The sequence below is a fragment of the Macaca nemestrina genome, chromosome 2 (genome assembly GCF_043159975.1).
Source record: "Macaca nemestrina isolate mMacNem1 chromosome 2, mMacNem.hap1, whole genome shotgun sequence".
Lineage (NCBI taxonomy): Eukaryota > Metazoa > Chordata > Mammalia > Primates > Cercopithecidae > Macaca > Macaca nemestrina.
In genome coordinates, this window is record NC_092126.1 from 676265 (window position 1) to 689197 (window position 12933).

Genomic DNA, 12933 nt, shown 5'->3' on the forward strand with positions numbered 1-12933 from the left:
ACACTCTATTAAAGAACAGTTAAATGCCTGGGTCCACAGCCCCCACTAACGCAGCTGGGGCACTATCCTTCTCCAATGTTCCCAGCAGTCAGCAAGTTCTTTTCCAGTGCAATTGAACCAAAAATGCTCTGAACTCAGGGATCCCAGGCACAATGGAAAGTCAGGAGGAGTTGCCAGCTGAAAATGGAGGAGTTAAGTCAAAGTCTACGCACTTAACATTAAGACCTCAGCACCTTCCCACCCCACCCTATCCTACTTCATCCCCAGGAATGGCCACAGTTAAGAATATACACAATAACATAGAAGAAATGGAGCTTCTTTCTCTGGTAAACCTCACAGTCCCATATATAAGGCTTTTATATAATGATACGGAATTTCATCTAATAAAATGCACAGCTTGCTGCTTAATGACCATTATACAATTTCTGCCCAGTATACTCAGAACTTCTATTCAGCTATATAAAGATAGTATATGATCCACAGACATTTAGACATCTCCAACATCAAAACCAACCAACTAACCAAAAAAAGGAACTCAGAAGAAACAGGTATTTTATAGAAAGCAGAAGAAAATTTTGAAAAGCTAAACTATCTTTAGTTTCAGAAAGAGAAGGTCCTTAATCACTGAAACATAAAAAGAATGTTTTTTAAAAATCACAGAATAATGAGTTTGTAGAAATGAAAAAATATAATGGTAGCAATTAAAAATTCATGATGGTTGGAACTATTTTACCATAAGATAACACAAAATGACAAAGAAATGAATAATAAAAAAGATAAGAAAAATCATCAAAGAGGATCAACAAAGAGGTCTAATAACATCCAATTCAAAATAATTCGAAAAGGGGACAGAGAAACCAGAATAAAGAAAGTTATCAAAAAAAAAAAAAAAAGATGTAAAACAATTTCCCACAATGGAAGATATGGATCTCTGGTTTGGAAAGGGACCCACCGAGCATCCAGCACATTGAATTAAAACAGCTCATACTACGGCACATTCACATACGACTCCAGAGCAGCAGATACACACGGACCATCGTGAAATCTTCCCGAGAGCGAAAGCTGGTCACAGAGGACTGGGATTAAGAATGAATGGCATCAGATTTTCAACCATTAATTTTAAACACTGAAAGCGGAGAGTGAAAAAAGACTTAAAAGTCTTGAAAGAAAAGTTTTCAACCTAGATTTATAGCAATTATTAATCAAGGGGGGACATAGAATAGACATTTCTTTTCAAGTGAAGTCTCAAAAATATGTTCTCCTATGACATGTTCTTGGGAAACTACTAGGAGATGTCCTCCAGCAAAACAGGGAGTAAACTGAGGACGATCCAGTCTAGGAATCAGAGTATTTAACACAGAAGAAAGCAAGCTGGGCAGCAGGCCGGGCACAGTGGCTCACGCCTGTAATCCCAGCACTTTGGGAGGCCGAGGCGAGTGAATCACAAGGTCAGGAGTTCAAGACTAGCCTGGCCAAGATGCTGAAACCCTGTCTCCACTAAAAATACAAAAGTTAGCCAGGAGTGGTGGCGGGCACCTGTAATCCCAGCTACTCGGGAGGCTAAGGCAGAGAGTCGCTTGAACCTGGGAGGCAGAAGTTACAGTGAGCCGAGATCGTGTCACTGCACTCCAGCCTGGGTGACAGAGCGAGACTCCGTCTCAAAGAAAAGAAAAAAAAGCTGGGCAGCAATACTAGAGAACAGCCAGTCCATATCAGAAGAGGAAAAAAGGGCTCAGTGAGGCAGAAGTGCACGGAAAAAAGGGATAGAGAATCTCACTGGTTTGACAAGGAAGACTGTTGGAAAAAGAGGGCGGAATTAGCAATACACACACACAAAAATAAGCATATAAAAAGATAAGAAACTATTACCTCTAAAAAAAAAAACATGTACAAGAAAAGAAATAAAATCAGAGTACATCACTTGAATTGGCAGGGAACAATGTTTACATAATTATAGTAATGTGAACACTGAATAACATTTAATCAAAAGTTGTGCTAAAACTACACTGGGAAGATGGGAGGAAGGCAGTAAAGGCACAGTATGTGATAGTGTAAGTAAACTAAATCCTCATCTATCACAATAGGAAGCTGACATAAGTGTCAAAGTTGCCCAAACCAGCAATAGCTATAAAAATGTATCAATTAGAAATATGTCAGCAGTCTGGACACTGTGGCTCATGCCTGTAATCAGCACTTTGGGAGGCTGAGGTAGGAGGACTGCTTGAGCCCAGGAGACCAGCCAGGGCAACATGGTGAGACCCTTGTCTCTACAAAACAATACAAAAATTTCTGGGTGTGATGGCACATGTCTGCGGTCCCAGCTACTTGGAAGGCTCAGATGGGAGGATGGCTTCAGCCCAGGGAGTTCAAGGCTACAGTGAGCTACGATCACGCCATGCACTCCAGCCTGGGCAACAGAGTGAGACCCTATCTCAAAAAAAAAAAAAAAAAAAAAAAGAGTCAAAGGAGTTTAATGAAGATACGTACTTTTGGACATTGAAATTGGTGTGCTGGGAAGTTTGAGGCAGGGGAACGATACTATTTAAGATTACAGGCGGTGGCTCACGCCTGTAATCCCAGCACTTTGGGAGGCGGAGGCACGCGGATCATGAGGTCAGGAGATCAAGACTATCCTGGGCAACATGGCGAAACCCTGTCTCTATTAAAAATACAAAAGTTAGCTGGGCGTGGTGGCATGTGCCTGTAATCCCAGCTACTCCGGAGGCTGAGGCAGGAGAATCACTTGAACCCGGGAGGCAGAAGTTGCAGTGAGCCAAGATGGTGCCACTGCACTCCAGCCTAGGTGACAAAGTGAGACTCTGTCTCAAAAAAAAAAAAAAAAAAGACTCAATATTCTTAAATATTTTTTGAATGATGTAATGTATTATTTGGTAAAAGTTAAAATTAACTTTAAATCAAAATGGCAACATAACAAAAGATAAATGATATCTACCAAATTGCAATGTTAGAAATTAAACTTCCACACGAATGAATGTAGCTGTTGGAATAAAGCTTCACCTGCCAACTCAGTTCAACTATATGTGCTGAGATTATAAAATAAACTGTTAAAAAAATTGAAATTATTTGTGTGATAAACCATTTTGTCAGCAGTCTACAATCAAAATAAGATACAGAAATAAATTAGCTGATAAAACTATTAAGCTTCCATTGTCATCTGAAATTCTCAATTTTCATTTTGATTGAAACCCCAATATTTTCATTAATTGATTTCACACTAAATAAATATTATTATAGGAGTAAGTATTTGAAGACCAATCATAATAGGTGAGTCCTGAGTACAGAGGTAACCCTAGAGAGAAATTTGGGGTTATAAGGTCCTAGAGGTCATGATTTTGGTTTTGCTAACCTTCATTTACATTCCTGAGTTGGTAGCAAACAGACCCAGGAGAAAATAAGGCCCTGAGGATAAAAGGTGGGAAGGTTCCTGGACAAGCCAAGTGAGATGAAAGACATGCGAGATTTTGGTTGCAGTAAAGTATATAAAAGTGACTGAAAAGGTCACGTTCTTACACATTTACTTGGAATCCAAAATGTCAAAGCTCCACTAGTACTTTAGAACTAAATATTATGCTGGATCAAATTGGTATAAATATTTGAATTCTACAGGGAAAGTGAAAACATCATTAGTTAATTCAACATGTATTGTGGCCAGGCGCAGTGGCTCACACCTGTAATCCCAGCACTCTGAGAGACTGAGGCAAGTGGATCTCCTGACCCCAGGAGTTTGAGACCAGCCCGGGCACAATGGCAAAACCCGTCACTGCTAAAAATACAAACATTAGCTGGGCATGGTGGCGAGTGCCCGCAGCCTAAGCGACCTGGGAGGCTGAGGTGAGGCGATCGCCTAAACCTGGGAAGTCGAGGCTGCACGGGCCACGTTCATGCTACTGCACTCTAGCCTGGGTACTGGGAGTGAGACCCTGTCTCAAAACAAACAAAATATTAATTGTACACTGTAGTCATATTTTGTCAAAGAACCTAGAAAATCACTGTCATGAAAACACCTTGAGAAGACTCATTGGTATTTTACAATAAATTTCTGTATACGATTCAAATTAATCTAGAGAACAGTGCAGGGGAAAGTAAACGAGAGCACAGCAGAGACAAGACTTGCGATGAGCTGATGACTCCTACTGCTGGGTGATGAGCAGAAACATGTAGAAGAAATATATATTCTGGATCTCATAAAATAACAGCTCTCATTTTCATCTTCCTTTCTAGCATTGTGTTTATTAATTTGTGAAAGACTGATAAATTAGACTTATGTTTAATCATTTTTATCATTCAAACATGTATTTGAATGACATGGCTTGTAGTCAGCCTAGGTAAGACAACCTGCCTCTCAGGGCAGTCTCTCACCCCATTTACCATTCACTCTACACATCACCTCTACACGGTTCATCAGCCTCTGTGTGAACATCTCCAGGGACGGGTCAAGTTCAGTTCAGGTCAGAGTCCATTTTTAAGTGAGTGCTAACTGCGGGAATGTTTTTCATTATACTACATACTATCTCCTTATCCAAACATGTTACATCTCCCCCAAACAGTCATGCTTACTGAAATTTCCAGTGACCCTACCCTGAGTTATTGATTACATTGGTTGACAATATCTAAAAATAAAATCTAAGGTCAAGAGTTATCAAACCTTTTCATTGAAGAGGCTTTTAAAATCCACAGTGGAACAGATAACACTATTAAATAAACCATTAGATTTCAAACACTGGAGGTAACACACTGTCTCTCACACACACACACACACACACACACACATATACTCTCTCTCTCCCCTTTTTTTAAACAGGGTCTCTTTCTGGTGCTCAGGCTAGAGAGCAGTGACGCCACCATAGCTCACCGCAGCCTTGGCCTCCTGGGCTCAGGGACTCCTCCCACCTCAGCTTCCTGAGTAGCTGGGACTACAAGAGTATGCCAGCCCATGGGGCTAATTTGTTAATTTTTTGTAGAGACAGACTCTCTGTGTTGCCCAGGCTGGTCTGGAATTCCTGGGTTCAAGCAATCTTCCCTCCTCTGCCTCTGAAAGTGTTGAGATTACAGGCATGAGTCACAGCGCCCAGCCTGGATATAACCCTTATACATTTTTGTCTTGATTAGTCTGAGAGAGCTTAAAATAATAATAATAATCATTTCATAGTTTCTTACCTTCAGGCAAATGTACTAGGTGATTTCTTCTTACATTAAGGTCTCTCAAGGCCTCCAGGTTACCAATTTGGGAAGGTATAGTTTGAATTTCATTGCAGCTCACATCCTATTTTGAAAAGATACAAAATAAAGATTGTCCTAACATTACAACTTGTCTGCTTTAAACTGTCTACAAAATTAGGTATGTTTGGGAGACCTTCTGGTATCTTAATAGCTTAATTCAACAGTTCTGACAAGTGACTACCTACAGGCTCCAAGATTAATAAATTCAGAATACCGTAAATCTGAGGTTAGCCAAGGTAATTTGCAAACACATCGTTATGTGAACAGAGGGAAGCTGCCACATTAACACTTAAAACTGTGCCAATACGACTGAAAGAAATCACACATTTACTATTCAGAAAAGGCCGCCTGCTGCCGAGTGTGGTGCCCACGCCTACTCCCAGCACCTTGGGAAGCTGAGGCGGGTGGATCGCACGAGCCCAGGAGTTTCAGACCAGCCTGGGCAACATGGTAAGGACTCATCTCTATTTTCTTTTTTTAAAAAAGAAAGAAGAATAAAAAAAGACCACTTGCTAAATTTTTCAATGAGCTTCAAACGTTTTTAATATTCTTAAAATATGCTTAGAGAAAAGACTAGTTTTACTTTTCCTACCAATTAATAATTGAAGTAGAATCAGAAGCTAGACTTTTTTTTTTTTTTGAGATGGAGTCTCGCTCTGCCACCCAGGCTGGAGGTGCAGTGGCTTGATCTCGGCTCACTGCAAGCTCTGCCTCTTGGGTTCCAGCAACTCTCCTGCCTCAGCCTCCCAAGTAGCTGGGATAACAGGCACCCACCACCATGCCCGGCTAATTTTTAAAATTTTAGTAGAGATGGGGTTTCACCATGTTGACCAGGCTGGTCTGAAACTCCTGACGTCAGGTGATCCACGTGCCTTGGCCTCCCAAAGTGCTATGATTACAGGCAAGAGCCACTGTGCCTGGCCAGAAGCTAGACTTCTTAGTCCAATGCTCTAGGCATTAAAAGGGTTCTAAAAGAAGTTGAAAGGATATAGGTTCAAATCCTAGCTAGAAAAAAAAAAAAGTTGAAGTGATACAAAAATTGAGATTGAGCCAAAAGGTAACAGCAATATATAATCTCTCAGAAAATATGTATGTAGAAAACAGCAGTTTGCTTTCACTTACTGAAGAGGAAAAAAATAGTGAGCCAACAAGGATGTTGCTGAAAGACCATCAGATGGGAATGGAGAGCTTTAGGGACACTCATTCATGAATTTTTTCTTTTTTTTGAGACGGAGTCTCACTCTGTCACCCAGGCTGGAGTACAGTGGTGTGATCTCAGCTCACTGCAACTCTGCCTCCCGGGTTCAAGCGATTCTCCTGCCTCAGCCTCCCAAGTTGCTGGGATAACAGGTGCCACCATGCCTGGCTAATTTTTGTATTTTTAGTATAGATGGGGTTTCACCATGTTGACCAGGCTGGTCTTGAACTCCTGACCTCAGGTGATTTGCCTGCCTCGGCCTCCCAAAGTGCTAAGATTACACGCGTGAGCCACTGCGCCCGGCCAGGACACTAATTCTTATTCTGCCACAAGTTCCTTATATGACTGAGGATATCAATTAACCTCTTTTGTAGAAAACTAAAAGCTTCTGTAACACATCTCTATCTTTTAAGTATTTAGGACTGAATAAGTAGAAACAAAATGTTTAAATGATTTGAAAATAAGAATTTGAATTAGAGTATAGTTTACTTCTAGTTCATGTTTTTAACCCAAGTTCTGAAGAGATGCTGATAAACATACATTCTGATCTTTATGTCCTAGGTCTAAATGGCTCCAAAAATAGTGGTCTAGAATGTAGACTCTAGTTTTAATATATTTGTGGATTTTCACAAGTAACCTCTTATATTCACAATCTAACTGAAAAAAGTGATTCACCTATATTACATATGTATTAATTTATGATAACCATCTTCCATCTTTGTTAATAAACCTACATGAAAACATACCCCTAATCCTAATGGATGTAATTGTATTTGACCACTTCAGAACGACTTAAGGTAGTCTGGTTTCAAATACTACTTCTGTTATATAACCTTAGGCAAATTATTTAACCAATTTTGAGTGCTAGCTTCCTCAGTTATAAAATGAAAATAATTTTAGTAATCAATTCATTATCATGGTGATTAAATGAGAAAATTGTTATTCCCATGCTCAGAAGGTAAATACTCAAGAAGTGATTAGGTGAAGGAGTTCAATTAAGTGTCTTAGAAAATACACGGCAATAGGGCCGGGCATGGTGGCTCACGCCTGTAATCCCAGCACTTTGGGAGGCCGAGGCGGGCGGATCACAAGGTCAGGAGATTGAGACCATCCTGGCTACCACGGTGAAACCCTGTCTCTACTAAAAACACAAAAAATTAGCCAGGGGTGGTGGCGGGCGCCTCTAGTCCCAGCTACTCGGGAGGCTGAGGCAGGAGAATCCCTTGAACCCAGGAGGCGGAGCCAAGATCCCAATGAGCCAAGATTGCGCCACTGCACTCCAGCCTGGGCCACAGAGTGAGACTCCGTCTCCAAAAAAACAAAACAAAAACACATAGCAATGAAGTATATTTTAGTTTATAAAGTGGGAGATAAGTTCTAAAGATATAATGTAAGGCAAAAAATAAACCTAACCTTTGTAGTGCCATTCCCCTATAGGAGCTAATAAAAAATCAGAATATTGATGATACAAATACATTTATTTTGAAAAATTCAATTATATTAACATATCTCAAAAATTTAATGACACAGAAATCATCTAATATTGGTTAGAACATAATTCTAATGCCTTTTTCCCATCTGTGTGGGCTGATTAGGCTTGTACTTTCAGTTCTTAGTTCTGTGTGCCAACCACTTGAGTACTGAGAATTCAGTACATGACTCATTACCAACACTGGAAAATAAGTCAAAAACGTATCTCAATAATAAATCTTGGCCATATAAGAGACTATGGTACGACTTTGTAGACATCTCTCTCTCCAAGGTTTCATACACACATGCACACACACACACACACACACACACACACACACACGCTGGACAATCAAAAATATTAACTTACAAGTTCCATCAAATGTCTGAGGTGTCCAATTTCTTCTGGAAGTGACACCAATTTATTATTACTAGCAATTAAGACTTTCAACGGCAAATTACACAAGTGTACCGGCAATGTTGACAGTTGGTTCCGACTAAATGGATAAGCAGAAAGAAGAATCAGAGTCCACCACTGAAGAAAAATTTCCCCTCTTTCTCACTCTATACTCAGTAAAATAACAAATATGAGTCCTGCAAGAAACAAACAGGGAACTGGAGTTCTAGCCTTCGTTTTACTGGTGGTCGCTTTATGGTTACAGGCACAGTGTTGAACTTAATCTGCATCTCACAGAGATTTCTCATCTGTAAACTGAAGATCTTCGTATCTCCCCACCTATCTTACAGGGCTCCTGCACAAGAAAACTCCTTGGTGAACAATGAAGTACTACATAAACATAAACATAGTACTGTTTTATTACAGTAAAATTTATGCAGGAACATATTTTTTAAAAGGTGGATAATACCATCCTCCTTCCTTCTGAAGATTTCTTTCTTTTTTTTTTTTTTTTTTTTTTTTTTGAGACAGAGTCTCGCTCTGTCACCCAGGCTGGAGTGCAGTGGCGCGATCTTGGCTCACTGCAACCTCCGCCTCCCGGGTTCCCGCCATTCTCCTGCCTCAGCCTCCCGAGTAGCTGGGACTATAGGCGCCGCCACCTCGCCCGGCTAACTTTTTTTGTATTTTTACTAGAGACGGGGTTTCACCGTGTTAGTCAGGACGGTCTCGATCTCCTGACCTCATGATCCACCCGTCTTGGCCTCCCAAAGTGCTGGGATTACAGGCATGAGCCACCGCCCAGCCTGAAGAAGACTTCTAAATAAAACTTGTAATCTGTTTCCCTCATCATTACAATATTATAATCAAATGCACATAAATGGTGAAAATATGGCAGTAAGTTGTGATTTCATAGATCATACCAAGTTACAGGTAAAGAATTTTTATTTATACAAAAACATGCAAACCAGAACTAAAAGTACAATAATAAAACACATCTATCGGCCGGGCGCAGTGGCTCACGCCTGTAATCCCAACACTTTGGGAAGCCAAGGCAGGTGGATCACCTGAGGTCGGGAGTTCGAGACCAGCCTGGCCAACATGGCAAAATGCTGTCTCTACTAAAAATACAAAATTAGCCGGGCGTGGGGGCTCACGTCTATAATCCCAGCACTTTGGGAGGCCAAGGCAGGTGGATCACCTGAGGTTGGGAGTTTGAGACCAGCCTGGCCAACATGGTGAAACCCTATCTCTACTAAAAATACAAAATTAGCCGGGTGTGGTGGCGGGCACCTGTAATCCCAGCTACTCAGGAGGCTGAGGCAGGAGAATGGCTTGAACCCGGGAGATGGAGATTGTGGTGAGCCAAGATCGCACCACTGCACTCCAGCCTGGGCAACAAGAGCAAATCCCTGTCTCAAAACAAAAAGAAAAAACAAAAATCCAAAAATCCCCCACATCTATCAAGATTAAAATAAAGTAGATTTTTACGTATGTAAATTCAACCTCATTCCTTAGGACCAATTGCCTCCCCATTTGTAAGATCTTTTACTGAGATCATAAGCCTTTAACACCTTTTTTTTTTTTTTTTTTTTGAGACGGAGTCTCGCTCTGTCACCCAGGCTGGAGTGCAGTGGCTGGATCTCAGCTCACTGCAAGCTCCGCCTCCCGGGTTTACGCCACTCTCCTGCCTCAGCCTCCCAAGTAGCTGAGACTATAGGCGCCCGCCACCACACCCGGCTGGTTTTTTTTTTTTTTTTTTGTATTTTTTAGTAGAGACGGGGTTTCACCATGTTTCACCAGGATGGTCTCGATCTCCTGACCTCGTGATCCGCCCGTCTCGGCCTCCCAAAGTGCTGGGATTACAGACTTGAGCCACCACGCCCGGCCAAGCCTTTAACACTTTTTAATCCAGTAACAATTCCACTCCCAGACATCTATCTTATGGAAAGAGAAAAGTAAACATTTACATACAAAATTCTCTGCTAATATTATTTTTATCATGGTAAAAAACTGGAAGAAACTAAAGATCCCAGAGGAAAATGTATTTTCAACAGTATATAAACTGTACAATAATTACATACAAAAATAGTTTTAAATAATGTTTCATAAGGGGAAAACTCATTTAAAAATTTGACTAAAAACCTGGAAAGGCCGGGCACGGTGGCTCAAACCTGTAATCCCAGCACCTCGGGAGGCCGAGACAGGTGGATCACGAGGTCAGGAGATCGAGACCATCCTGGCTAACACGGTGAAACCCCGTCTCTACTAAAAAATACAAAAAACTAGCTGGGCGAGGTGGCGGGCGCCTGTAGTTCCAGCTACTCAGGAGGCTGAGGCAGGAGCATGGCGTGAACCCGGGAGGCGGAGCTTGCAGTGAGCTGAGATCCAGCCACTGCACTCCAGCCTGGACGACAGAGCGAGACTCTGTCTCAAAAAAAAAAAAAAAAAAAAAACCTGGAAAAACAGAAAGAAAAGATCACTTATAAAATTCAAATACATTTTGATGAATTTCCTTTATATTTTTCCACATTTGCACATTATCTTCAATGAACATTTGCAAATATTTGTTGTCAAATAAAACAACAAAAGAGTCATTTTAAGATGTGAAAGTGGAGTAGACTAGTTTAATAAATGCATTCATACATTCAGAACTTAACATGCAAAAATACATGGTCACAAGAAACAAAGTAATTTCAGATCTATTATTCTTATTTAATGAAGCTAATTAGAAAATGTAATTGGAGAAGCACTGCTACAAGACTGCTACAAGCAAGCTCATTTGGCAAATGGCTAGTAAGGTTTGTTAATTACAGGCATTCCCAACTAACAACAGCTGACTTACAATTTTTCGGCTTCATGATGGTGGGAAAGCAATACATTCAGTAGAAACCATACTTTATTACACTATCTAGTAAATTGTATGAGCTATTCAATACTTTATTATAAAATAGGCCTCGTGTTAGATGATTTTGCCCAACTGTAGCCTACTGTAAGTGTTTTGAGTACATTTAAAGTAGGCTAGGCTAGGCTATAACGTTTGATGGATTATGTGGGAAATGCATTTTCAACTTAGACGGGTTTACTGCGATGTAACCCCACTGTAAGTCAGGGAGCATCTGTACTGCAAAGCCAAAGACAAACCGAGAAACTGGAGGGACATGGAAATACTGTTAATATATCCAAGAGTACATATAGAAACTGCTGACACGAAGAGATAGCATATATAGAGGTAAATATTTTAGGGAAAGAGAGGGGAAAATTGAAAAGACCACATAAAACCAAAAATTTAAAATAGAAAACAACATCTTACCTAATATTTAAAAACGTTAGAGCTTGTAGGTTTAAAATTGCCTCTGGAATATACCGAATACAATTTTGGTACAAGTTGAGATTTTCCAGAGAAACAAAGTGACATGCTTCTATAGGAATTTCTGAAAGGCGATTTCGTGACAGGTCTAAAAGAAAAATTAAATTAGGTTTAAAATCAGTCCTTGGAACTTATTTTATTGAAATGTTTTGATTTTCCACATAAACTAAAAAATGAAACTATTATTCTTTAAAAGTAACACAACCTCTAAGGCATATATCTGCTTACAAATTATATCAAAGATCGTATCAATCAGTTCCAAATATCCTAAAACAAATAGATCTCTAAAATCCACCTTCCAAAAGGCACAGAAAATATGCTGAGGTTTTTGAAAAGCAAAACAAAAAATACTGTCCCTTTATTTACCAAAGATGATCAAGGTCAGGTCAAAAGGACTCAGGAAGCATCTTTGCTCCCAACGGCCAAAGATGAAGCAATCTGAGCTTTGACAAAGATGACTGCAATAGACTGAAATTCATCACATATATTGAACTACATGAGTTTATGACACACACCTGAAAAAGATGACAGAGAACTAATACAGTATCTTGTAAACTGGTGATATGATTTGGCTGTGTCCCCATCCAAGTCTCCACTTGAATTGTATTCCCCAGAATTCGCACATGCAGTGGGAGGGACTAGTGGAGCGGTAACTGAATCATGGAGGTCGGTTTCTCCCGTGTTATTCTCATGATAGTGAGTAAGTCTCACGAGATCTTATGGGTTTATCAGGGATTTCCACTTTTGCTCCCTCCTCATTTTCTCTTGCCACTGCCGTGTAAGTAAGTACCTTTCACCTCCCGCCATGATTCTGAGGCCTCCCAGCCATGTGGAATTGTAAGTCCAATTAAACCTCCTTTTGTTCCCAGTTTCAGGTATGTCTTTATCAGCAGCATGAAAACAAACTAATACAACTGAAGGAAAAATCAAACATTTGAGGAAATTAACAGAAAAAAAAATCAAACATTTATCCTGCCTTCCCTATATAAAGGTATCATTGAGTAAACAATAGATGAATGGGAGCATCTCACTATAAAAGTATTCTAGCTATGAATAAAAAAGAATGATAGAATATCACAATTGTGAAACCCCTATGAATTAATGGATCTAGAATTAAACATCAACGGCTGTTATCTTTACAAAAGACAATCAGAAATTACATGCCTCAGGCCAGGTGCAGTGGCTCATGCCTGGAATCCCAGCACTTTGGGAGGCCAAGGCAGGTGGATTACTTGAGGTCAGGAATTTGAGACCAGCCTG

General features: G+C 40.3%; 1 protein-coding gene across 13 annotated transcripts in view; it reads right to left on the minus strand.

Annotated features, from left to right (window-relative positions):
* The window catches only part of LOC105470755 (leucine rich repeats and calponin homology domain containing 3), a 101725-nt gene that overhangs the window by 59139 nt on the left and 29653 nt on the right, over positions 1-12933 (minus strand). For all 13 annotated transcript variants that reach the window (XM_011722941.3, XM_071090528.1, XM_011722937.3 and 10 more), the window contains exons 2-4: positions 11617-11761; positions 8280-8406; positions 5179-5284 (exon numbers count right to left, since the gene is read on the minus strand). In XM_011722941.3, the coding sequence (XP_011721243.2) occupies positions 5179-5284; positions 8280-8406; positions 11617-11761 (378 nt within the window). The remainder of the gene's footprint in view (positions 1-5178; positions 5285-8279; positions 8407-11616; positions 11762-12933) is intronic.